The sequence below is a fragment of the Anopheles darlingi genome, chromosome 3 (genome assembly GCF_943734745.1).
Source record: "Anopheles darlingi chromosome 3, idAnoDarlMG_H_01, whole genome shotgun sequence".
NCBI lineage: Eukaryota > Metazoa > Arthropoda > Insecta > Diptera > Culicidae > Anopheles > Anopheles darlingi.
Window position 1 is genome coordinate 16766467 of NC_064875.1, and position 25000 is coordinate 16791466.

At 47.3% G+C, this 25000-nt stretch overlaps 1 protein-coding gene across 5 annotated transcripts in view; it reads left to right on the forward strand.

Moving 5' to 3' along the window:
- Positions 1 to 25000, forward strand: part of LOC125953375 (pericentrin) — a 465615-nt gene that overhangs the window by 598 nt on the left and 440017 nt on the right. For 2 of the 5 annotated variants that reach the window (XR_007468956.1, XM_049682881.1), the window contains exons 2-12: positions 4016 to 6952; positions 7027 to 7170; positions 7410 to 7757; positions 12566 to 12691; positions 12802 to 13992; positions 14942 to 15109; positions 15945 to 16001; positions 17142 to 17336; positions 17416 to 17943; positions 22872 to 23579; positions 24378 to 25000. The exon at positions 24378 to 25000 is cut by the window's right edge. Coding sequence is in view for 4 of the 5 variants with exons in the window: in XM_049682881.1 (XP_049538838.1) it covers positions 4016 to 6952; positions 7027 to 7170; positions 7410 to 7757; positions 12566 to 12691; positions 12802 to 13992; positions 14942 to 15109; positions 15945 to 16001; positions 17142 to 17336; positions 17416 to 17943; positions 22872 to 23579; positions 24378 to 25000 (7025 nt within the window). In the remaining variant the exon portion in view is untranslated. The remainder of the gene's footprint in view (positions 1 to 4015; positions 6953 to 7026; positions 7171 to 7409; positions 7758 to 12565; positions 12692 to 12801; positions 13993 to 14941; positions 15110 to 15944; positions 16002 to 17141; positions 17337 to 17415; positions 17944 to 22871; positions 23580 to 24377) is intronic. The other 3 variants (XM_049682882.1, XM_049682883.1, XM_049682884.1) reach the window with 3 other exon arrangements.

Sequence of the window (25000 nt, forward strand, 5' to 3'; positions counted from 1 at the left end):
GGATCAGCGGATTCGTTCCGTGCCTAACCGTTGGTTACCCGGGGCAACGCAAAAGCCATCGCAACGATGCTGCTGTTTGGTTTCCGGCGAGTGGGTCAAGCCGCTATCGATCGAATGTATAGAAAGTTCCGGTTCCGGCTCGGTGGACGTGGGGTCCGAATGCTCGTTACGAATGCCTCCCCTCGCATTAAAGATGGAAAACAGTTTTTCTCTTTTCCGGGGAGGTGATCCACAGAAGAGCAACCGTCAAAGCAAAGCCGCCGTTGATGCTAAGAATGCCCCATAAAATGCAGTTAATCTGAAGAGAGCGATCATCAAACAAACCGCAATCCCCCTTACCAATCGATATCGATGTTTCCGGTGGAAGAAACACAAGCCGTGGCTTAGGCGGAAGGACGCCTCCTCGGATGGCCGGGAATGCTCGTTCGGATGTCTAGGTGTGTCATCGGAAAGCGCGTTTTCCGGAGTCAAGTTTTTCCGTAGTTTTCTCTCCTGTCGCGTTCACATCAACCCCGATCGATCGGTAGCTTCTTTTGTAGCGTATTCCTCCAATTCCGTCTGGTTCCAGGGGGTGTTGCTTCACATGATGCCTCAATAAACAACCGACGCATTAGCGCTGCTTCCGATCTGGAGCGGGCGAGTTACGTGCTGGCGCTTACCAGCTCGGTAACCGTTGAGGAAGCTGACGAAACCCACCACCAGTGCCAGAGTGATTGGCTGGCGCACCCTCTCTCATTTGATGTGGGCAATCTGGGAACTAGCATCCAAGTCGGACGCCAGTTGGGGGAGGATGGGCGTGTACGGCCGAAAATATGCTGTCGTGCGCGAGACGCACATATCGCTAGCATATGCATCATCAGTCGTTCACCGGTCAGACAGGCGGATCGTGAACACGATGACCCATTAGAAGAGCATCTGTTACCAGCGGCTGCAGGCCGTTCGTTCGCAACCAAAGCGGAACGCAACACGCGGGGACAGAGTCTCCGTTAGTCTCGTTTAAGATTTAATTTTTGTTAAAAATGAAATCATTCGTCGTCGTGGGTATCGCGACGTTGCGTTAACGAGCGGCGTCTCCAAACTGTAGGTGTGCCAGCTGGAAATGTGATACTCGGATCAGTGTCGCGATTCGTTGTGTCTGTCTGGCTGGCTGGTTGGCTGGTGGGGGACTATAAATAAAAGTCCTTCGTTGGTCCAATGATCGCGACTGTTTGGGACGAAGAAAGTGGCAAGTGGTGAGCTCTCTCGGGAAACTAGTAGCAAGTGGTGTACGGAGAGGAGCATAAAGATAAAGTATGTCCTCGGTGTGCCCAGACACAGACACGCTCGGGAATTCCCAAAACATAACGACGTTGGTACGATCGAAGATGCTCGAGATCACTCGTGACGCCTGATCGATTCGAGGAATTCGTAATGGAAGATTAATAGTTCATGGCGGTCGGTTTCATGCCTGCTGCCTCTCTTGCGTTCCGGTCCTGCGGTAAAGATCTATACTTCCGTAAATGCATTCTGCCAGATGCTCCGAAATATTCGGGCTTAGTAGCTCGTATTTATGAAGTGGCCATAAAAACAAATGGCCTCTAGTCTTCGTCTTCGTGGTCGTCATCATCAGTGTGTAGCAGCATCTCATTTTAGGAGAGTAACTCGATGCAGATCGTTTTCATTCATCAACTTGCGGCGGGATAACTTCATGAACATCAGCGTTTCTGGGTGTTGGCATAGCTACCACTAAGCCATGTTTCTAACCGTTTTTTAGTAGCCCACCGAGGCAAGCTATGGATCGAAATGCAGTGCAAGTCGGGGATCAGATATTCACAAATATAAGTTTAAAATATCTCACTTTACCTACCCTTTTGTAGCACACAAGAAAATTCAAATGATTTCAACGCTCAGTTTGCGTAGGGAACCGTCCAGATGCATTGCGTGTCCGATTGTACGGCGAATACTAGTTGTAAAAGAAAGACAAAATCCTCGAAAAGAAGGTCCAAACAGATACACCAAACAAGCACGACATCTTCGACCGAATTCGGTTCAACATCACCGCACCCACCGAATGGATCGACAGCCCGACCCGACACAGGGCTCATCGGTCGGTCGGTTACCCTCTATTCAGTTGGTTCGTGAATTTCGTGAAGACAGCACCCATCGCATCGCACAACAGTCCCTTGTGAGCCTCGCGTGAGTTTCGGGAGGGTCAGGGCCTAGGGTATTGATTACTTCCGGACTTCCGGATCATCCGTGTGTCGTTGAGGGTGGGCGTTGACAAATCGCACCCTGAACGCGTGTTACTGGATCGCAAGGGGTAAGGGGTACGGTGTGTGGTGAAGATTCACGCACCTTCTCTTTTTCTATGCGCCTTATGCAACCGATACGAGTACCGATGGCCAGCCCGAGGGCCGAGGTGTGCGCGACGATGTGCAACGGGCCCGCTAAAGTCCACATTCGCATGTGCAACGATGCAGCGTATCGCGGCGTATCGGATAATCGCTCCACCCTGCAGCTGAACCCATGATGCACCGTAGTACCTGTCGCTAGTGAAACGCTGTTCTAATCTTAGCTGCCAGACCCAGTGCTAGCGCGTCCTACACGGGTGGGTAGGGTTGGTTGTGGTAGGAAGGCTGGTGTGTTTCACTAGGAAGCTGCTTGCCCGCGCACCCCTGGTGCGTTCCGCCAGACAAGACATGTGTAGCGCGTAGTAGTATAGTAGGGTGTACACCCCGAACAATGCCTAGAAACGGCGCGATTTCTTAGCCGTCTGCGATGGGAGCGTGAGGTTGGTTTGGAACGCGGTGCGATGTTTTGCTTTCGATTCAATCCGATGTCGTGTCATGTAAAAGTGTTGTTCTTGGGCAGCATTTCGAAGTGAGTCCCATCTCTGTTGATGGTTATGTCTCCGTGGATAGAAAACAAATACATTTCAATCGATCTGCCATTGTACTACAAACGATAGGATGGAGGGTGTTATCCCAAAGGCAACACTTATGTAGTCGCAATGGGCTCAAAGTAACCAGGTCGGAATGTTGAAATACCTCTTCAGAACGGGAGCATCGGTTGCAAATCAATGAAAACGCGATTTGTGGGAGTCCTCTGACATTCCTTCGCTGTGCTTGTTTGCCTTCTGTTTTGTCTTGCATACGTTTGTACCATATTTAGCAGATAGCAGTAAATGGAGGGCATCAGCAGAGCGCGCTCAGGAATGTTGTGCTTTGATTTTGTGGCTCTTCATCGATTAAACAAACGCTCACCTTTCCGCTACGTTAAGGCTTTCGTACACTTTGTGGCTGGTTTGAAAAATTTGCAACATGTCCCCATCGCCCACCTTCTTCCACCCGAAAGGTACGCCAGAGGATGGCAAACAAAGTAAAGGTTAAAAGCGTTGTAAGGATAATGGCGGTCTAGGATAAAGTTGCTCTGCTCCGTGGATTGCATGACCAAAGTGCTTTGGGCATTGTTGATGGCTTTCGTTTCCACGAGTTTTGGCGGAATGTAAGAGCTGGGAAGATAGTAATAAGGAAGTTTGTTTGCAGGCTGTCTTGTCTTGGTTCGGTTTTGATCCCAGTAACCCAAATCTGGAATTGTTGATTCTTGGTGTGAATTCTTTTTTATCGTTCATACTTAGGATGCTATAAACTCGATGTTTGGCGCCAACTTGGAATTTCATCTTTAAATTTACCAAAGAATAACTTTTTGGATGTATGCTGATTCCCAATTATGAGCTGTGTCCTAGAATTAGAGGGATGCGGTCGAGTGTTCTCTGCTTTTATTATCTTAGGGGCATACCTGATTGGAAACAGTTATGGAAGACAGAAACAGGTCATGTGGAACGTCGCAAGCGAGCCCTACTTGGCTAAAGTTATGGGGCCGAATTTATGGCCATAGCCAAGGTCGACCTTTTGATTTCCGTACCGCCAACATTTGGTGCATTCGATGTTAGTGTTCTTGAACTTTAGAACTCTCTGCTTTAGAAACATTGCTCGAACTCGACTGCTTACTCTTCTTGCTTTTTATATCCCTGTAGGATCATCGTGCACGTGGCGCCAGCAGTACTAGTGGACTCCGGTCGGTCAGCAAAAAAGGACCTGGTGGCTTGGGACCATTGAAAACCACTGCCACTGGTGCTAGTAGTAAATCGTCCTCCAGTTACGGAAGTCACACATCGAAATCGTCGGTACGGTTCCGGCTAGAGGACGAAATCCTCGGTACTGGTGGGAGCAGCAACAGCGGCAGTGGCACCGAGGACCTCAGCAGTGGCAGTGCGACAGCGAGTAATGCCACCCAGAGCCACAGCGCGAACGACAATCATGACGACAGTTTAGAGATTATGGAAGAAATCGTGGTTCCGGCCGATGACGATGATGGTGGAGGAAGCAGCAGTGTAAGAAGCATCGCGGAGGAGGGTACCAGCAGCGATCGGGAAGCCAGTGGACCGGTACCAGTGAGTGCGGGTAGTAGTGCCGCCGTTTCCGCAGTCGCCGTAAGGAAGCGCCAGTTGTTCGATATCGGTGGGGACGAAGATCTGCCGGCTGGTAGTGGTGGTGGTAGTGGGGGACTGTACGATATCGATCGATTACAGTTGTCCGGTAGTGACATTGCCCAGCATTTCCAACCCGAATCGTTGGCAACCGATAGTGATCGAAGTGAAGAAGCTAACAGTGAACCGTTGCGTGCCGGTCTTGGATCTAAGAGTTTGGAAAATTCGTTAAAAGTGGATAGCAGCTATCAAGACGAGAAAGACGAATACTCCATCGATCAAGTGCTGAACGATATCGATTCGGTCGAGGAATCGGTGCGTGTGAGCCAAAGGCAAACGGAAGCACCGAAAGCGGTGCATTTGGCGAAAGGTGTTCCACACGCGGTGAAAGAATTATCGCCCCTGAAGGAGGACGACGTGCTGATAAACGATTTCAAGGTGAATCTGAACACGTTCCAGCCACGGTCGGCGACGCGTCCGAATCGTAACGATAAGGGAGCAGCGATGATGATGGCCGAAAGTACGAATCAGGACAGTGCGGACAATAGTCTGAACACCACGAATGATATTTCGGATCTGGCCAAGGATACGGAAAGTGAGCGTGTTGTGAGTGTTGAGTTGGATGTGGACAGTGGACAGTCTGCAGCCGGTGATAAGAGACGACTTGCGGTCGGAGGAAGGAGTCGCAGTGTGGAAGAAACGGTCGTTAAAGCGAATTTAGGAATCAATCGGTGCGTGAGCCTCGGCCCAATAAAGCTCACGGATGAACGAGCGAAACCGCAAATCCCTACGACGGTGGCGAGTGACGATCCTAGCTCGTCATCCTCGTCCGGAGGTGTGCCAGAAGATTTGCGGGAAAAGATCCTAAGCACGAGCAAGTCATTCGAGGAGGTTAAAGCTCAAGGCGGGGACTCGCTAGTAGCAGATAAGGTGGATGGAGAGAAGCCAAAGCAGTCCGAAGCAGGTGTTAAGCAGATGGAGCGAGTGACGGGCGATTCGAAGGAAGCGCTCGAGGACATATCCGAAGAATCCGAGCACACGATTGAGCGTGACTCGGGAAGCACGGATGAGGAGCGCTTGGCCCGGCCGCTAGCACTGCTCGAGAAGGGAAAAGAAATGCGTACAATTCTTGAGGAGAACCTGCTTCACCAGAAGCGCCTCAGTGTTGGCAGTACCATCTACGAGGACAATAAAGAGAATATACCCGAGGGTTCGCTAAAGATGTCGAGCGGTGGCGGTGGCGTCGGCACTGGTGGATATGAGTTTGAAAGTGTCGTGAGCGTAAAAATGTTTCAAACGATGGAGAATGAAGTGAGGAAGTTGCAGGAGATGGTCGCCACCAAGGATATCCTGCTGGAGGAGGCATACACGCGTACAAAGGATGGCAGCCGAATGGATTCGTTGCTGCGTGAACAGCAGTGCCGATCGGCTAACAGTGAGTCGGTTAGTTTGACCACTAACTCCACCGAGTATCGACCGATTCCGGGAGAGCTCGATGCGACTACCGCGCTGGAAAAGGATCTTCACGGGAAGATAATGGAGCGCAACCAGTGGATCGAGCTGCTGTCCGATAAGCTGCGTGAATCGATCCAGGACCGCAATCAGCTACAGGCGGACGGTGATAAGTTGACAATGGAAGTGATGCAACTAAAGAAGCAACTGTCGGAAGCGGTGGAAAGCATGAAACAGAAGACGCAATGGCCGGTAATGACGCGCCCGGATCAGGAAAGCACGAGCGGTCAACGCATATCGGAGATTTCGATGGATCTAGTGAGTGAAACCGAAGACGAAGGAATGTCCGACTTTCCGGACATATATGACGATCAGGTGCAACCTGCGGGCGAGCAGACGGGTGACATTGCGGACCTAAACCCGATGCACATTCCGCTCAAGATCTCAAAGCAGCTTGATCAGTTCCGGCGTTATCTGTTGCCGGAGGAGGTACGACTGTTCAATATGGTGCAGACAAAGTTTGAGGATTTCTTGCGGCAAGAGCTGGACCGGGCACGCGAGGCAGGGGAATCCGAGAATCGACTGCTGCAGGAACAATTGGCAGCAGAGCGCAGTGAAAAAGAACTGGAAACGAATCGATTACGGCAGATGCTGGGAAGCGTAAAGGCCGGTTCGATTGTGATCGATGAGTTGAGGAAGGAGCTGGAGTCCAGGCACACGCAGGAGATGGCCGATTTGCGTACGTACTTCGAGAAGAAGGTGGCCGAGCTGGAGAAGCACTACTCGGAGGAGGTGTTTTCGCAGCAGAGCCGCCGGTTATCGAACGATGAAACGGCATCAGACATTTCCGGGGCAGAAGAGTTTCCCGAGGAGAACGGTGGCTACCAGTCGAAGCACACGAGTCCCAGGCGGAAGCATAAGGAGGACATTTATCTGAGCCCAACGCACCGGAAGATCACGCCGACGTCGATCGATGCGACGGATATGGGCGTCGATGAGGTGCTGGTAGTGGAGATAGAAGAAACTCCGGAGGTAACTTTTAATGGACATTGGTGTGCCGCGGTTTATTGGAATTATGATACTAATCCTTCTTTTCGATCTTGCAGATTTGTCACCTGTCCAAGGAGGAAGTGAGAGAGTTTTATCAGAGCAAAATTAAGGAACTGAAGAAACAGCATGAGCGCGTATTTGCGAATTTGCACGAAAAGCTGCGAGCATATGAAGTAAAGGAGCAGGAGAAGAAATTCATTGTACGTATTATTCAATTATCGCGATCACTTCCATACTGCATGACATGAATCATTTAGAGTAGGTCACTTTGATCCACTGTTGCTAATGTTGCCCCTCATTGAATTCCTTTTTCAAAGGATCAAAGCATCCGATGCATGTCGAACTCTCGAGAAACCTTTTTGTATAACCCTCACCAATGCCCTGTTTCGCCCGCGTGTGTGCGCTCTGACCCCATTATTCTTCTGTGATTATTTTATAGTCTAATCAAACGGCACCCAACATCACTACTATGACCACCACCACCAACCCCACACCATCCATCGGCACCGGGCAGGAACACTGCTCACCATTGCTAACCAATGCTCCGCCGGAAGCACCGGCGAAACAGGACCTATCGGTTGCTGCGGTGACGACCGGTGCGGACGCACAGCTAACCAACTCATCCGCTACTAACAAGACCCAGCAACGGCCGATAACACCCGCCGAGCCGCAAGGATCCGCGGATGCGGATCTACAGGAAATCATTGCCGGGCACGAGCGCCGCCTGCAAGAGCAGGTGGCCTTGGCCCGGCAGGATGTGCTGAAGGAGCTGGAGTTACAGATACAGGTAAGTGTTACATTATACGAACGTGTTTTAGCAACGGACATCCGCTTCCTGCGTTGGTAGTTGTTTCCATTTGCCATAAAAGCTGGGACACATCTTTTGTGGGAAAAAAATTTAGTACAAGCAATTTATAGCAACTTTAGAGCTCGTTTATAGCAAATCATTCTTAAGGTGCGTGGCCACGATAACAACGTTCACAGCATGTTCCGGGGGGCAGTTCGTTTAAGCGAATCAGTTGCAGTCAATCTGGGAACAAATTGGATTTAGAAAAGAAAGTTTCTTTTACACTATCCGTGTTCGTCCACGATAGCAAATTGTTTGTAATTTCTGTTTAGTACTTCTTAACGGAACGTTGCTATCGTGACCGCAAATCTTAACGGTACGTGGCTTATGTTTCGGTTGCTCTGATAACGAAGTGAGTCACGTTACCGGCGGTTGCAGGTAATATGAAAATCAATGTCGAGACTTGTTTGGTGCAGCATTAAGGGAAGGTAAATCGAGATCATATTTGAAACGGGACAAAATCTTCTCTAGGAGTGATTTTGATAAGAGGTGGATTCGTTGGTTCTACCAAGCGGTATTGGACCAAGCGAAAAGCAGCACCCACGTTTGAGAGTGGTTATGCTGCTTATGCTTTTACATTAAAACCCTTTATGTATATAAGCATCGTGCGAGAGGCGGTTGAATTTTTTGGCTGCTCTCAGCGTGAGATAAGTGGCGAGCATTTATATGCTCGTATGCGTGCTCGCACTCCCCTGGCACTTAAGTAACGCACGCAGACGTGTGCGACGCATGTTGGACGATGGGAGAGCATCATATTTTTAGCTCACATCTATGCAGGGCGCTCTGGCTTTTACGAATCAAACCGTCGGTTTGTCAGTTGGGGTTTGAATTTTAACCAGTGTGGATCTGTAGTTCGTGTCCGGCATTTAGTATGTATTAATACACGTCCCAAGACGTTAGTGAAACACGTGATGACTACGCTATGTGTTGTTGAATATCACAACGGATAAAGAGTGTGTCGAGTGTGTACACGTTGAAACATGCTTCAAACACAAAGAGCCAGTTGTAAAGTGTGACTGTTGTGAGCTAGAAAATATGTACTTTCTTATCAACTATGGAAACCCAGGGACGTAGTGTATGACTAGTGTTCTAGATTGCGCCAAAACAAATACTTTTGTCACCCGATCACGCTCGTCGGCTGCAAAAAAAAGCGAGATTGCGGAGCCCTGTTGCCCACAGGACACAATCAAAACTGAAAGTCATTATAATCATCAGCATCATCATCATCGTGGTCGTCGTTGTGCGGTTTCGCGTGTCCGGCAACTGTTCGGGCGACGCATTGCTATTTGGAACGAAGGAGGAGTGAGGTTCGTTGGACGTTGGTATTAATAGAATATTGGTGTGGTGTGTTTGCAAATAAAACGTCGACGTCGAGCGGGCTAAGAGGACAACGGGGACCACCACCACTAGGCCGCGAGCAGGGAGTACGCACCAATCGCGAAGGCAAGTAGCAGGGGAATTATCAAGCGGCATTTTCGGTCGTCTGCTGTGAAGTCATTCGCGCGGTTTCTACGCTGTAGCGTTAGGCCATTCTGGCTCAATGGGATGCGGGTCTGCTATTGAAGCGACATAATCATTATCATCTGGAGACCACGGGGACTGTTTCTGTGAAGAGTCGAGCATCGTGGGAATTGTCCTGATGATCGAAAACCACCATATTGTAACGACGGGACTAACATGCATGCCAACACGTGGTTTTCCCGATGGATTAATAGTTGCTACATATTGGATTTGTGCTGTTTTTAACAGGCGAGTCGGGTCAACATGTTTGTTTTCAACTCTAGCCACGAACAGTTCATGGCCACAGACTGTTGCATCGGTGATCCTTACATGGATGAATGTCTTTGAACGCTCTAGCATTACGCTGCAAATCTACTTGGTCTGCAGACCAAAACGAACTATTAGCTCGGATCGCATTTCAAGATCACGGGGCGTCTGGACGATTGCCCCGTTCCCTACGATTGACCAGTGTGTGCCATTCCAGTAAATAATCTTCCAAACGAGCATAAACAATCCTCGCCCCAGGACGCCATCTATGGTCTGGGTGGCCGAAAATAAATCTGATCCGAACTGTGATCACCGTTAGCTTCCCTCTCCGATAAGGCAAAGATCCTCTTACCTCCAAAAACAATAGTTACGTTCGGTAATTGAATCCTGCGTGGTTCTATTTTTGTTTGCTACAATTTGGTTGGTACATTGTCACCCTTGTTTCCGCGCGGGCCCTCGACCGGATATCATGTGGCCCAAATCTGTCATCGTACCCAGGGAATTAGTATTAATGGTATTCACAGAATGGAATGGATTTTCAGCCATGACTGGCACAAAGAGTCGCCCAAGGATGTCGGGGCGCGGGACTTTCGTTCGTAGGAACGAAGAGGCGTCAAGTGAAGCGCATTTCCGTTCGACGCGGAGGGCAAAAGTCCTAAAAATAGCGAACCTGTTAATTTCCGTTTTTAAAGGTTTCACGAAACTACGGGGGAGATGGCCCGAAATTCGATTGGGATTGGAATCTAAATGGCGATCTACAATTTTCATTCCAAGAGAGCTCGGGGTCATAAAATTATAATGCAACGTTTTAAACACTTGAAGAACGGGTTGGTTCAATTTATCTCCGTGACCATTAAAAAGGATAGAGAAGACCGTTGGCAGGGAGTTACGACCGACCAGCTTGAGTTTTAATTAAAACTCGCAAATACTGGACTGGCACGTCTGGAGAGTGACAAAATAAGAAACTTCGTTGACGTGACCCGCGAAGAGACCTTTGCTGTAAGCAATACATTGTGCCCGGTTCTGGCTGCTGTTGATTATTTATTTTCATCTCATTTGTTTATAATAAATACGCACAGCGGAATATGCTCCGGAGACTGCGGCTGTCATCGTTGCATGAAACGGATATTGTACATTTTGCACGATGTTTCATGAGTCGCGTCAATGCTCTCTACAGCACCAGAACTGAGAAAACCTAACATTTTGCTTCCGTCTAGTGCCCGTCACGGATAACATCATTTTACCGCATCAAAGGCATAAAGCAGCTCTCGTACCGCATTTTGATATTCTCGTCTCGACGATACGCCAACGACGACGGCGACGACGATAGCGTGAGGGATCAACACGATGCGGTCGGTAAAGAGCATCGCATCGCACGTGCAATCCCGAGATGTTGTCGTCTTTTCGGTTTGTTCTTTGCGCTCTTCCGGCAGCCACTTCATTATGGCGAGAAGCGGAAAGGAGGACCTCTGCCGGTGAACATGTCGTAGAACTTGGGATGCGTTCTTTTGCTGCTGACGATGCTGATGATGCTTCTCCAAGTACGCCATGTTGTTGTATCGCCGCGGGCAGGGCAGCACGATGATGGTTCCCCTTCGCTGTGGTGCTGTACTCTAAATATAGCTAGCATTAATGCTCTTCTTCTTATGTTGAATTCATGTGTCCGTTCGAAGGTTTTCGTGTGTTTGCTAGAACGCATTTGCAGGGCAGCAGCACGCACTCACCGGCGACGACGGCGGCGACGGAGGATGCATTCCTCGCCTTTCCAAGACTCGGGATCCGTTGTTGTTTCAATCCATGATAGTTGGCCACCATGATGGCAACATGTGATACAGATCAATGGCATCGTATGTTGGCGTGGGGCGTGAAGAGGCCAGCGAACCGGTCGGTTTTATGTTTGGGAGAGCTCGGCGGTCGACAGAGGGACCCGCTTTCAATGCTTTTTCGGGGAAAATGTTCCACTGTGGTATCTGCTGCCGCATGAGCCTGGATTCCTTGCTGCTGGAAAGTTAATTTTGTTTCAATTAAGACGAAAATGTGTGCCGTCTAGTTGACCCTAACAACTGGACAGCTGTTCATTTGTGTCAATTGATCAACTTTACACCCCAGCCAAAGGCAAGGTTTGATTGGAAACGAAACCATTAAAGTGTGTTTGATTGAATTGGTCAGCAAACAAATCACTTGATTGTAGAAATTGTGCACATTTTCATTGATCTGTGAATTATTGATTTGGGGATGCTACGGGAATGGAAAGAACATGCCCGGCGGATATAAGGTTGTGTTTATGCCCCTGTTTACATCGTTCTCCATCATATAATGTCTCCCGTTTCAAAACATGGTGGACCTGCGGCCTCAGTCGCAACCAAGCAATACAACACAACATGGGCGTTCGTTCATGTTCATTCCCCCCAGATGCGTCTTGCCACTGCTCGTGATTGTATCGTATTTGTTTTGATCACTATCACACGATTGTGCAGAGGGAGCGAATGCGCATGAAGCTGGGTTGGAGGATATAAATGCATTACGCAGCCAATGTGTAGCACTGGTCGCCACGTGGTCGGAAGCTAGAACTGTTTGTGATGCGCGGGGGTTAACGTTTACATAACTTCGATGCTAGTCCATTGCAGACGGAGGACCACCTACATATGTATTGTGTTTGTTTTGGCTCCTCCATTCATGTACGCCGAGAACGGTTTGTGTCCAGTTGGAAACGATCACAAACATTCTGCTTATGAGTAGCATAGTCATAATTCTCCACTGTTTCGATGTTGAAATCATAAGCTAACAGGCGATCAGTAACATGCGGTATAGATTGTTATTTGAATTGCTGGAAATTCTTCGACTAAAATGGCTAATTCCATCATTAGTATCGCACGATAATAATACCACATTTACCACAAATTTGGAGAAGAACATTTCCACTTCATTCGATAACGGGATTTGTTTGTGATTAAACATATTTTTCTCTCCTGTAATTTTAGGCCCTTCTAACGGACGCCTCTTTCGAAGACAGCCACTGGCCGCCGGAGCTCGTATTGTTGCGCGAGAAGTTTACTGCAAAGAGCCAACTAGAAGTTGCCCAGCTGCAACTCAAACATGAGGAAGAAGTAGGTTACCATTGGCTTAGTACAATGCAACAAAGTTGTTGGCGCGTAACGATAATCCTAGTCCTTAATTTAACGTTCATGTCAAACTCTTCGTTACTCTACTAAACCAGATGGCTCGTATGAAGAATGACTTCGAAAAGCAGCTACAGCGGAAGCTGAAACGCCATACCACCTTCGACTCGACACGCGGTCTGGATAAAATCATTAACGAACGTGATAACCTACGTGAGCTCTCTTCTACGCTGCGCAATGTGCTGGGCAGTTTGGCAAAGTGTTTTTCCATTTGTGAGGAAGATCTCAACGCAACCATCCTGGAGGAGTTGCAGCGGTGCCAGCATCAACAGCAGACAGCAAATGTTTCGTTGGGAGCGAATGCCACCGCTGACGAAAGCCAGCTAGAGCTGGCAGACTGTACCGTGACGAGTGAATTGAATCTCACCGATCTTTCCTTCTTGTCGTCCTGTAAGCTGTTTAAGTTTGCTCCCGATGTTTCGGGGATCATATCAATCATCGACGATCCATCGCTGGTGGAGTATGTGACGACGAGACAGCGCGACGGCGATGATCCCGAAAATGTGTCGCTCAATCTGGAGGAATGTATGGACCGGTTAAAGGCGGAAGCACTCAGCCTGCTCGCGCTGTCGGAGCGTTTGAAGCAAAATGCCCTCGCATCCACGGAAAAGGATAGTACCGAGTCCAAGAACAAAGTGTCCGAAAAAAGTGACAGTTGCGAGGAAGAGGATGGTCTGAAGCGAACCAAAGCAAAGCCAGCCACAATGGAGGTGACCCGTTCGTTCGATGAGCATATGGTACGGGAGGTGGCATCCGTGGCTTCCAATGCAAGCCATAGCCTTCCCGGCGATCTGGCGGGGCTTCAGGTCACCGGTGAGCTCAATCTGCAGCTACATGAGCTAAAAAACCGTTTGGTCAAGGCGGAAGATGAGCGAAAGTTGCTCGAGAACGAGTTAGCGGAAGCGCGTAGCAAGCAGAACAGTTTGGTGAGCGAACTATCTGAAGCGAAGCAACACTTGCTGGAGTTGAACAGCCAACGGGTTGAGTTTAGCGAAGGTTACGGCACTAACGCCCTACTACCGACGGTCAAACGTACGAGCAATTCATTCGTCGAGTTGCAGGAGCGAGCCAAGGCGATGCTGAGCAGTGCTGCCGTTGACAGCAGTAATGCCGAGGATCAAACGTTCGAAGGACATTCCGTACTGCTGCAAATGGTGGAAGACTTTTGCCGCGAGGGCGAACGCTACATGGAGGATGGCAAACGAGATCGACAGGATCTTCAGCTGCAGGTAAGAGTTCGTTTACTCTATTCATACGCAATTGGCAATTGAAAATTATAGCTACTAAGCACCACATGGGGCCCAAACATTGCTGCGGCAAGACAGTGTGCGAAATGGCAGCTTTTTAAAGATTGGATCAGGTTGACTATTTCACTTGCTCGCTCGATTGCATCCTTGGTTTTGCCCTAGATGTGTCTTTACCGGTTGTCGGTCGAAAGGAAAGCAGATATGTCGTTCTTTCGTGTTTCCACCAAATTCGCAATATCCATACCCTTGCAAGTTCAGCGGATTGGAGCAAATGGAAACGTGTCAACACTGTGTTTGCGATTAAATTCGATTGACACTGTTAACGCACCACTGCATTTGGTGAAGCTAAAAAGGAAAGTAAGCATGAAAGAGAATGTCAAAGACAAATAGTTGGTTTGACTTTTTTGCTTTCACTTTTCACGAGTATCCTGAAATTTCCTCCTTAAATTCTTTAATGTTGATGTCCTTCGTGAATCTAAGCCTGGGAATGTAATGTATTTGAGAGGCGCGGAAACCTTCCATCCTTCGTTTGTTCATTGCTGCAGGATGTCGGTGCCTGGTTCTTGTAAACAGATTATTTTTCATCCAAAATGTTCATCCTGGTCGTGACGAGCAAATCATTCTCTTTGTTTTCATTGGGGCGGGTTTGCTTGGTTTGAGGAAATCTTTATCATTCTAGCTGATAAATCCTATTTCCTCATCTACAACGTCCATAGTACCTTCCTATGTCTTCTATTCGTCTCGTGTTTTACATTTTCATTTCCGTTAATTTCATCCTTTTGTGCCTGCTGCTGACTGCTGCTACTGCTATTGCTGCTGTTGACTGGTGTGGTTTGCTGTGTGTCGCTTATGTATCCGCCTTCCCTTGACTCCCTTGGTTTGCCGGTAAATCGAATCACTGCTACGCTCTTGGAACTCAATCTCGGATCAGATTGAGGCTGCCGATAAACAGCTTAAAGCTACGCGGCAGTTCCTCGAAGATCAGGCGGCTGAACGTGAGCAGGAACGTGACGAGTTCGTAAAGGAAATCGAACGACTACGAGGTGCCATTCGTGAGAAGGACAAGGAGCGGATAAACTTCGACCGAACTACCAAAGAGGTAAGTGCCAGCTGGTGGTGGATGCTTTTATTTTGGTGACTGTTTGGCGGCTTCGGATGACACTTGTGGAAGGCAAACGGTAACAAATGCCTACATAATTATGGATAAACTCGTCGAAGGCTACGGTTGCTGTTAGCATACCATATGGTTGTATGCCCCAGCCCCTTCCAATCAATAAAAACGTGACATTGCCATCATCAGAGACATCGGATCGTTCGATTTCTCCGAGTACAGGTCACTTGTAGCAGTATAATAAACTCACAATCTGGATGATTATGGGGTTCACATGTAGCTATAAACCACCTGCCAAGGACTAACGGAGCACACACTCACGCTCTTCTATGTATTTTTTCTTTCTTTCTCTTTTTCCTTCTCGCAACATGCTTACTTATCACCTCTCACCCGTATCTACCACGCAAATGCACTAATGTATCTTGCTGCACCCACCGCAAAACTGGAAACTCTACTTTATATGGCGCGGGTTCTTTTGGTAACTGTCGTGTAACGGTGTAACGTTGCATACGCTCACAATTCGCCATAAACTGTAAATCCTTCGACTGATCGACATGTTATCTTAATGCAATAATCCTGTTTTACATTTACCGTTCCATCTTAAATCTCGTTTATCATCTATATGAACTTGGTATATCAAAAAACATCGTTAATTTTTTTTCTTTCGGATCCAATTGTGGTGTCCGTTTCTTTTCAAATTTCCACAATCACGTTTTATGTTTGTTTTTCTATCATTGTCCTTTTCGTCTTTATTCTTTTGACATACTTTCCATTTCCGTCGATCTTTGTTCATCTACACGAACCGTTTTCATTAAATTATTAGGAAGGATGCGTGAGCAACTGCAGATTTGCAAAAGACAATGTGACCGTATCTGCAAAAGTAAGTGTAGTTTTAGTAAATCCTATTTTTTAGTTTTTTAAGTTCAATTTGGGACCAGTAGTATGGGTAGTCTAGCGGGTTAGATTAGCACTTAGGTAATTACACTTGTTTGTTATTTTTTTGTTTGCTTTTTGCAAGAACCTTTGGAAAAAACAGGACAAAAACGGGCGTTCCTTTTAGCTTTCTTCTAATATACAACGGTAGTTGGATGCATTCTCAATGGTATCAAATACCTCGCGGATAGTTTTATTGAAGCCAATCGTGAATTTGTACATATGCTGGATGAAGTGTAAGAAATCGGGGACATTTTTTAATTTTAATGCTTAAATCAATTTAAGACTTAAACCGTAATTGAAGCAAAGACTTGCTTTTGTTGGAATTGTCGGAAATGAAAGTTCAATGAAGTGGCGTCACGAACGGGTAGCAAAACGACGAGCAGCGGAAATTGCCATCCAACGCAGTACACTACAGCCAAGATTTTATAATTTCTCGCCAACCGTCGGCACAATTTGTAGTGAAGCTTCTGTTTTCCTTGCAATATCATTTCCGTTTTGCCATCCGTTGACGACACACTAGTGACTGTCGATTCTATCCCGAGCATGTTCAACATGCACTTCTTCCAATCATTGTTCTCGTATCGTAATCATTCATGCCACAATTGGTTTGCAATCTCATTTCCCATCTTTCCATTTCCAGTAGTGCCAATAGCGGCTCCCGTTTTCCAATTTAAACACGTTGCTTGTGCGTGTATTTGTGCCATTGAGAATGTGCGAGTGCGACCACCACCATCACCGTTTTTTTCATCTTCCGTCTATCTCTGTACAAAGACACCAGTAGAGAGTGGCACAAATTGCGTACCTTTAGGCTAAACAAATGGTTTTACTTTATAGAAGTTAAAAGTGTGAAGAACAGGAGTCAACAAGAATATGAAGTTTAGAAGTAAATGACTGAGCAGGTGTCAGCAGAGGATCACTTTATGATTTTTGCGAGACAGAATAACGAAGAACTGATCGCATGTAACGATGCTAGGAGATGATGATGATGATTATGATGCATTTTATGATAATAATGACACCGTATCGGGTCGGTCTGGGACACCATGGCTCTGGTGTGCTTGGTTCGATTGTGGTTTGCCAACAGTTGGAGTCCGCGGAGCAGCAGATGAAGGAGCTAACCGCACAGATCGCCGAACGAGACGAGCGGGTGCGCAAGATGGAGACGGATCTGAAGGATTCCATCGATAAGGGGTTTACACTGCGGGAAATCATCGCCGAGCTGGAGACACAAATCGAAAGCAAGACAATCAACGAGCACGTGCTGGAAACGAAAGTGAAGGTAATTGGGCTAGTTTCCGGGAGTAGTTTGTTGGATGGTAGAATCTTCATCATCCCTGTCCCTGTCTGTTCCCCATCAGGAGCTCGAGAAGTACATCGATGTGCAGAACCGCCAGAATGAATCGCTTCAGCAGGAGATGGAAAGCTTCAAGGCAGATATGGTGGTCCGGGGGTACGACGAGAAGATTGCAAAGCTAGAGGAGGAACTGCGGCAGCGGCAACCGTCGGCAGAGCAGGGCATCGTGCTGCAAGCACTCATCGTACAGCTGCATGACATTGAGGAAACGCTGGAGCGTAAGACTAAGAATCTGGAAACGCTCAACTCGACCTCGGGTGCTTCGCTTGGGTGCAGCAGTCCATCGGAGGATATCTCGGTGAATCAGGACAGTCCGCTGCACCGCAGAAAGAAATCAGCATCATCTGGCGGTGGAGCAGGTGCGGAGGGAGGTGCTGGAGGCGAAGAAAAGCCAGCCATTCCGCCGCTGCCGGTTGATGAAGTGCAACGGATATTCGATAAGCTGCATCGCCATTCGCGAATCGAGGATGTGGCCATCAAGCGGATCAACGATCTCGAGATGCAGATTACCAATATCAGAAGTGCTTATGCGGTAAGTGGTTCCCTTTTTGTGTACGATGAAGATTTCGATGTAGCTTTTGGGGTTATTTGGAAACACTGCTCTGGAATAATCATCAATATCGATTTCACATTGTAACTTGTTTTAAAGAATTTTCCGTTTTAAAGAATTTTCTCCAAAACAACAAGATAACTTTAGAAACGCTACGAAAGCGATACGAATCACTAGTGTCCGGTGGTCTGTTTTTTGATACATTATGATACAAATTTACGGAGTATATTCCGTTCTGAGTAGTTATCTTTCATCGATAGCCGTTTACGGTGACTAGTGCGTGATGAGAGATGTGGTAAACCACACGAGTAAATTGAATCGTCCGCTGCCGTTTGGTGTGTTATGCCCCAGCTCGTATTATCGACGAGAAGAGTGTTTTGGCACGTCCTGTTCAAGATCGTCACAGCGTGGTTCCGTTTTGGAACCTTGAATATCGTTATTTTTAGCTTTTGTGGCCTTAAGCGAAGCGCGATGGTAGACTCAGGATGAGGGAGAGAGGTAGTTGTGAAATGATCTGATCATTTGTATTACCATCTGAGTATACTTTGTGTCTATCGTGAAACGATTTCACAAATTTTGAGTTGAAAATTTATTGTATTAGTAAGAGACCGATGGCCGTTGGGACATCGGACACTAGAGCCGGCATGGTGGGGACGCATGGTATAGAAAGTAATGTTTGTGTATTCCTCACTGTGTTCGGTTTTCCAAAGGTCATCGCCATTAAACAAGACGGTCGTGTGACGTCTGGGAATGGGAAATTCCCTTTACCCTGAAATAGTCTCAATGTCGCATGTTCCCACTTTCACTCCGGAGCAGAGCACGCTGCCCCGATGATCAGCGGTGGGACGTGTTTCAAATGTGCATAGACGGCGTGTCCTTCTAAAAGTCCCGCTCGCCGGCTTCTGATGGCAGATGTCACTGTCCGGAACAACTTAACCTCAATTCCCGGCACTTGATCCATCTCTATTCATAAACCAAAATGTCGTGAACGCTGCACACACGGATGCGCATCTCTCGACCATTATGAGTGATGATGGTTCCGAGTGGTGGCGGCTGCGTAAGTCGTTCATGTCTCTTCGCTCACCACTCAGAGAAAGGCCACAGTAGGTGAGAATGTGTGAAGTACTTTAGAACTGTGTTGCGGGAGAAAATTCGGGCGGATGGCGCTCTGCTTCTCTGTTCGCTCGTCGCAACCATTCAAGAGTCTCGCTGCGCAGTCGCTGAGCGTGCTGGCAGCCTCTTGAGTTCTACCCCATACACATGAGTTGGGGAGGGTGCCGGTCTCGTGCGAGGTTCCGCAGCACTCCGGAGTGATGATCCTGTTCAGTCGGTGTTCTGTTCTCGCATTAACCTTCGCGCAGTACCGGATCGAACCAAAAACTGTACGATCTCTTTCGGGTGTTGTCGGTTTAATGGTACATCATCTATCAAATAGTGCAAGTGTGGGAGCCGCTATTGACGATACTAGGGCACGATGTAATACGATCGTAGTGACGCAGATAGCGCGTGATTATAGCAAAGGATTTAGGATGGATGATTCGGGGGATGATCTCAGTGATGTGCTCAACGATCAAGTTTCCAGCATCCGGTACATAGCAAGACGAATGTGAGGACCAAACCTGCCAGTGCATATGGTTGTGTGCCGTCCGGCAATGATGGATGATTATTTCCACCCGTACTGCGTCACTGTTCCCGTCACGTCCCGTGCGGTACCCCCGTTGTGTGCGTTATTGCATTAGTGCTGCTGTGTTAAATATGAATCTGGCCAATGGTGATGACGTACTTTGGGTTATAGTGTGTACGAGCGAGGAAAGTTCTACCCCCTGACAAGGAAATCCTCTCCGTGGTTTGCTGTGCCTTCTCAGCTCTCAGTTTGAGACAGTTTTCAGTGCGCCAGAAACTCACACCAACACACCACACGCGCACACATCGGATGCATATCTGTTCCCTTAAATATTTCATTTAAAATGCGGGTTGCTGCCCCGGTAATGCACCGTCCCGGGGGGTTTGGTTGATGGGAACCGAACGACCTGTGTCGAGGGTGTTCCGCATTCGGCTTTGCTTATTGAAACCACGCTACGTGAAGCAGTAATCTGGATGATCGCTTTGTACGATCGCAACTAGATCCCTCGACTGGCCAGCTTCCTGGGTTTCGTCTCTCGGGGGCCGAATATAAAGGTTTTAATGTTTATGCTGCTGCCGGTACGATGGCGCGATGATGATGGAGAATTGGGTCAATCTCAGTGATTGATGAAAAACAGACTGTTCTTTTATGGTTTGTGATGCAGCTAGATTTTCGGAGAAGATGATTTTCTGGCTGCATAGAGAATGTGTTTTAGCATGCCACATTACCTTGGCTGTGGTTTTTAAGCTAACGAATCTATCGCGTGCTTCTACTGAGCATTTTTATTCTGCTTGAACAACACATACACCCACCATGAAAGTATAATTTTCTATTGATATGCTAAGCCGATGAAAGGCATTGGCAAAGCGAAACAACTTCCTTTCGATTCCGCCCGGGTATGTAAAGTTCATGTTAGCAAGAAGGTGCACCATCCTGCCAGCGCCTGGCATCTGCATTTGGCATCCCGGCAACAGGTTTGGTAGGATGTGTTACACAGCAAGAGGATTTACTCGGCATGTTTCGCTGTGTCTCTGTTCCTGCTTTTGCTATTGTTAAAGGCCAGACACATTTCCGTTCGAACTCACCGGGAATGTGAAATGCAAATCACGTGTTCGCAATCGCATTCAAACGTTTTTTTTTGCGTTTTACCCACGTGGACTATTTTTTTTTCTTGTGTGCAGCTTTGCCTGTCATTACGGTACATTCCTGTAGTAAGGATTTCCCTGGTGAGTTTCAAAGAAAACATCATCCCCTGTCCTACTGGCAATGGTTGAGATTCCATCGAAATAATATTAACAGTTGGAATGGGATGAAGTTAGCGTGGAATTGTTTCCACAAGGCATGATGAGGAATAATAAGTGGGGTGAAGGTTTTGCATAGAAATCGAGGCGCTTCCTATTATGAATTCCTTTCTTTTCCCATTCGACTCTGGTTGAATCACTATGAACGTGGACACTGTACGTCGGCTGGAAGTGGTCAGTGATGCTAGCGGCTGAAATGGAACGCAAAATGGTTTGCCAAGGAAACAACGCATAAGCAACATACCATCACCAGCATCACTACCACCTAGACAACAGACAGTCGTGTATGTAAGGGATAGAGTGCGCGAAGGGGCGGACTGGAGCCAAAAAGGCAAGTGTTTAGTGCGACCCGGGGATTTCCGATAGCCGATGTTGCTGCCGGCAACATAAATATATAAGTGTTTATACCGCTCCCGGAGCCAGAGACGAGGCAATTGTTGTGTGTGCTAAAAATAGCCAACACCGGCAAGCATCGTCTCGTCTTTCTTCGCTTTACCTCCGCGTGATCGTGCGCCCCTTCTGCTTCGCCAATGTTTACCAGCAGCAGCAGCATAGCTAGTCTTGGTGCTGGCCGTTCCAGTAACGGTAGCAAGAGTGGCAGCAGCAGCAGCAGTAGTAGTAACAGCAGTAACAACGGAGACAGTGGCATTGAGGCAGTGAACGGTGGTGACGCCAGTTTTGATAAGGCCGCCTTGGTGGAGCCACCTTTCGGTGTAAGTACCGCTTCCTTTTCGGATAAACAGGACACTCATTCCGGAACGGCTATTCAACGCAGTCGTGTTCTGCTCGTGCTTATCGCGCCATGATAATGATGTGACGTTGGATGATGTTAACGATAATGGTGTGACCGACTACTGGGTAGCATCCAATCTAATTAGCTCATTGAGAGCGACTGGACCAAAGGGAAACCGCATCACCGCGGTTGCCGATACGATGATAACTGGCTAGAGCCGCTAACCCAAAAAGGGACATCTATTTTGCTGATGAAAATTACATTTCGTCTGCGGCTTTCTGCATAGATAGTTAGAGGAGGGAGTGGTCGTTCATTTGTGGTTCGATGGTTCGAACATAATTTTAGTGAAATTGGAAGGAATACCTTTTAGGGGCCACCTTATCTGCGTTGCTCGTTGCTGATGAGTTCGCTGGTGTATTTGATAATCATTTCAGGAAATGATATCCTTTTATGTGGGTTAATTCAAAAGGTATGATCAACTTCCTACGCATCTTTCGGTTGTTTCAGCTGTCGAAATATTAATCACATTCAGTGATTTCAAACTCATGCTGCATGATATTTTAAACTAATGTTATTGCAATGTGCAACTTGTATTAAATTAAGTATTAAATATTTACTAAAGCAAATCCAATAAAATACATTTTGCACATTTTACATGTTCCAACTCTCTAACGCAGATTGTTAGGTAACACAATTCATGTGTTTAGTTTGGCAGGAACTAAGCTTATGAATGTAGGCATGTGTTCTGTCATCTATCCGTATGCAACAATGTATAATAGGAGCTTTTGCAGTCACGAGGTGATGAAGAATAGGGTATTGCAGGTGGGAGTAGCCATTTATACATGTCATTGCCATACCGATGTACGCATTTTGAGCGGTGTGGTTAGTTGACATGCCTCTGAAAGGGAAAGGTACATAGCTTATCCTGTGCAAATAGGATTTCCTTCATAAATGCGGACAATTTTGATATACATCATATAAGCAGAGAATTTCGGTCTACATTATGTCGACTCCACTCTTCCTTCCGTTCACTTGATAAATAAACAAAAGTGAGAAGGAAATCGACCCAACACGCGTCTCCGAGAATGAAGATTGATTGAGGTGAATATCCGTGCGACGGATCATCTGATTCCATTATTTCCCAAAATGGATTTTCTCTAAATTGCGGATGTTTAGAGAGTGGGAGTAACGTGTAGACGATGTCAGGAGCGCATGGGTATAATGTTGGTCTGTTTATCTGTCCTATTTACAGGAACTGCAGCACGAGCGCGATGTGTTGCAGGAGAAAATGTCTGAACAGTCGCTCAAGATTTCCACTCTCCAGACGAAGCTAGACGAGCAGCGGTTACGGGCTGAAGAGTTGCATCGTCAAGGTACCTCCCAGCTCACGGTGAAAGTTCACGACCTGCAGAATGAGCTACAGAGCCTAAAGGAAACGCTGCAATCGCGTGACAAACAGATCGTTAACCTAAAGCTGTACCTGGAGAACAGTCAACAGGCCATCGCCCGACAGGAGAAGGAGCTGGCGATGACGCACGATGATCACGCCGGGCGTGCACTGCAGGACTGGGAGCGGCTCGAGGCGGAGCTGCGTGCGAAGGAGGAAGAAGTACGATTGCTGAAGGAGCGCATCAAGAATGAAATGATCAGTAAAGCCGCCCTACCCGATCTGATGGAAACGATGTTGGCTGACAAGAACGAGGAAATAGACCACCTAAAGGAACGGTTGGCCCAGTATCAGCCTCAACAGCAACTGCAGCAGCAGCAACAGCAGGACTTACCAGTAGAATTACTGAAGCAGCTGAACGAACCGTCCAACATGGCGAAAGACGATGATGGTGGTCGAACGCTGAGCGACGTCGTATCGATTACCGATTACGATGAATCGGATATGGTGATGCGCAGGATACCGGAACAGAGCACGATGGGAGGTATAATGGCGGCGCACAGCATTCCGATGGTAAGTGCGTGTTAGAAGTTTAAACTATCTTCTTGTGCGTGTATTATCTTGCAACTTGATTCCGATAACTCCTTTCCCTTTTCTGTATTCTTGTACTCCGTTTTGGTACGTGTGTATTCATTTCCGTGGAGTGGAATTTCTGGCTACAGATGCTGCTGACTGATTTCTGCATAATAACGATCAAGGTTATGTTTCGATGGATAGCAGCATTTTTCATTATTTGTTGATCGCTTACGCTTCATAAACAATAGTTCATCAACGCGATAGAGTAGAACCTTGTCACATGTTCCGCTAAATTTGATCGCCAAATATGTCCTTTGATCGCCAAATATGTATTTTGGTGTAGTTTATTTTATCGTAGGTTGTCAACACTCAAATGAATTCATTTCACGATTCAGTTCCGAAAAATCGAACCGTATTTCGTTCGCCATTTCACGTTGTCAAAAATATGTTTTCCATCATTTATTTGTTGTTCCGACTGGTTGCAATGAGTATTATTGCATTCCGGAGAACTGGTGGCAAATGAAAAATGGAAATCAATCCAATATGGTCTTCATTTGGTTTTCAGACTTTGATTTAATGCTGCAGATGTATTGGTCCTGATTATTAAACCGCCAACCCACAGTTCGATATTCTTTATTGGCGGTTTAATTTGAATCCCATGAGCGACCGTATTTTTCCATTTCGATTTGTTTGTTTGCAGTTACACTGTGCCGCTAGAATTTGCCCTCCTTTTCATTTCAGTCTTTCCATTTGGTTGTTATTTTATCTGTTCTTTTCTCTCTTTGTTTTCCAAAGGACTCCGGTGGCTCGATGCAACCGAATCATTCCAAACAATCGTCCCCAGCGCTGGCTGGCGGTGGTTTTCTCAGCACCCATGATTCGTCGATGATGAATTCCATTCCGTTGCGTTCGAATTTCTTCCATGATGTGTGCTCGGCCGTCCCGCGATTGCCCGATCACACCCGCAACAGTGCTCCTACACCCGAGTACGTACCGCGACAAATCAATTTTTCGTTGGCCGATGAAGCATCCTCACCACAGATGTTAATTCTGCGGCAATCGGCACCGCTGCCGGCTTTAATGTTTTGCGGTACCGCAGGTGCTGATGCAATCGCACCACGTCCACTAGTTCGCACCGAGAACCAGCAGCAAGCCGTGATCGAGGAAATATTTGAGGCTGACGATGTACCGGTTGTTGGTGCAGGAAAGGCTGATGGTACCGCGCAGGAAGAGAAGATACGCCTTGAAAGTGAGGTCGAGTCGTTAAAGCTGAGCTTAGATAGGGTTGTCAGCGAGAAGAACGAAATGGCCGATCGGTTGCATGCGGAGCTGCAGGAGAAAATCGAAAAGATTGCTGATCTGCAGGTGGAGCTTGCTGCTCGCAACAAGCTGTACGATGAGTTAATGCAGGAGAAACG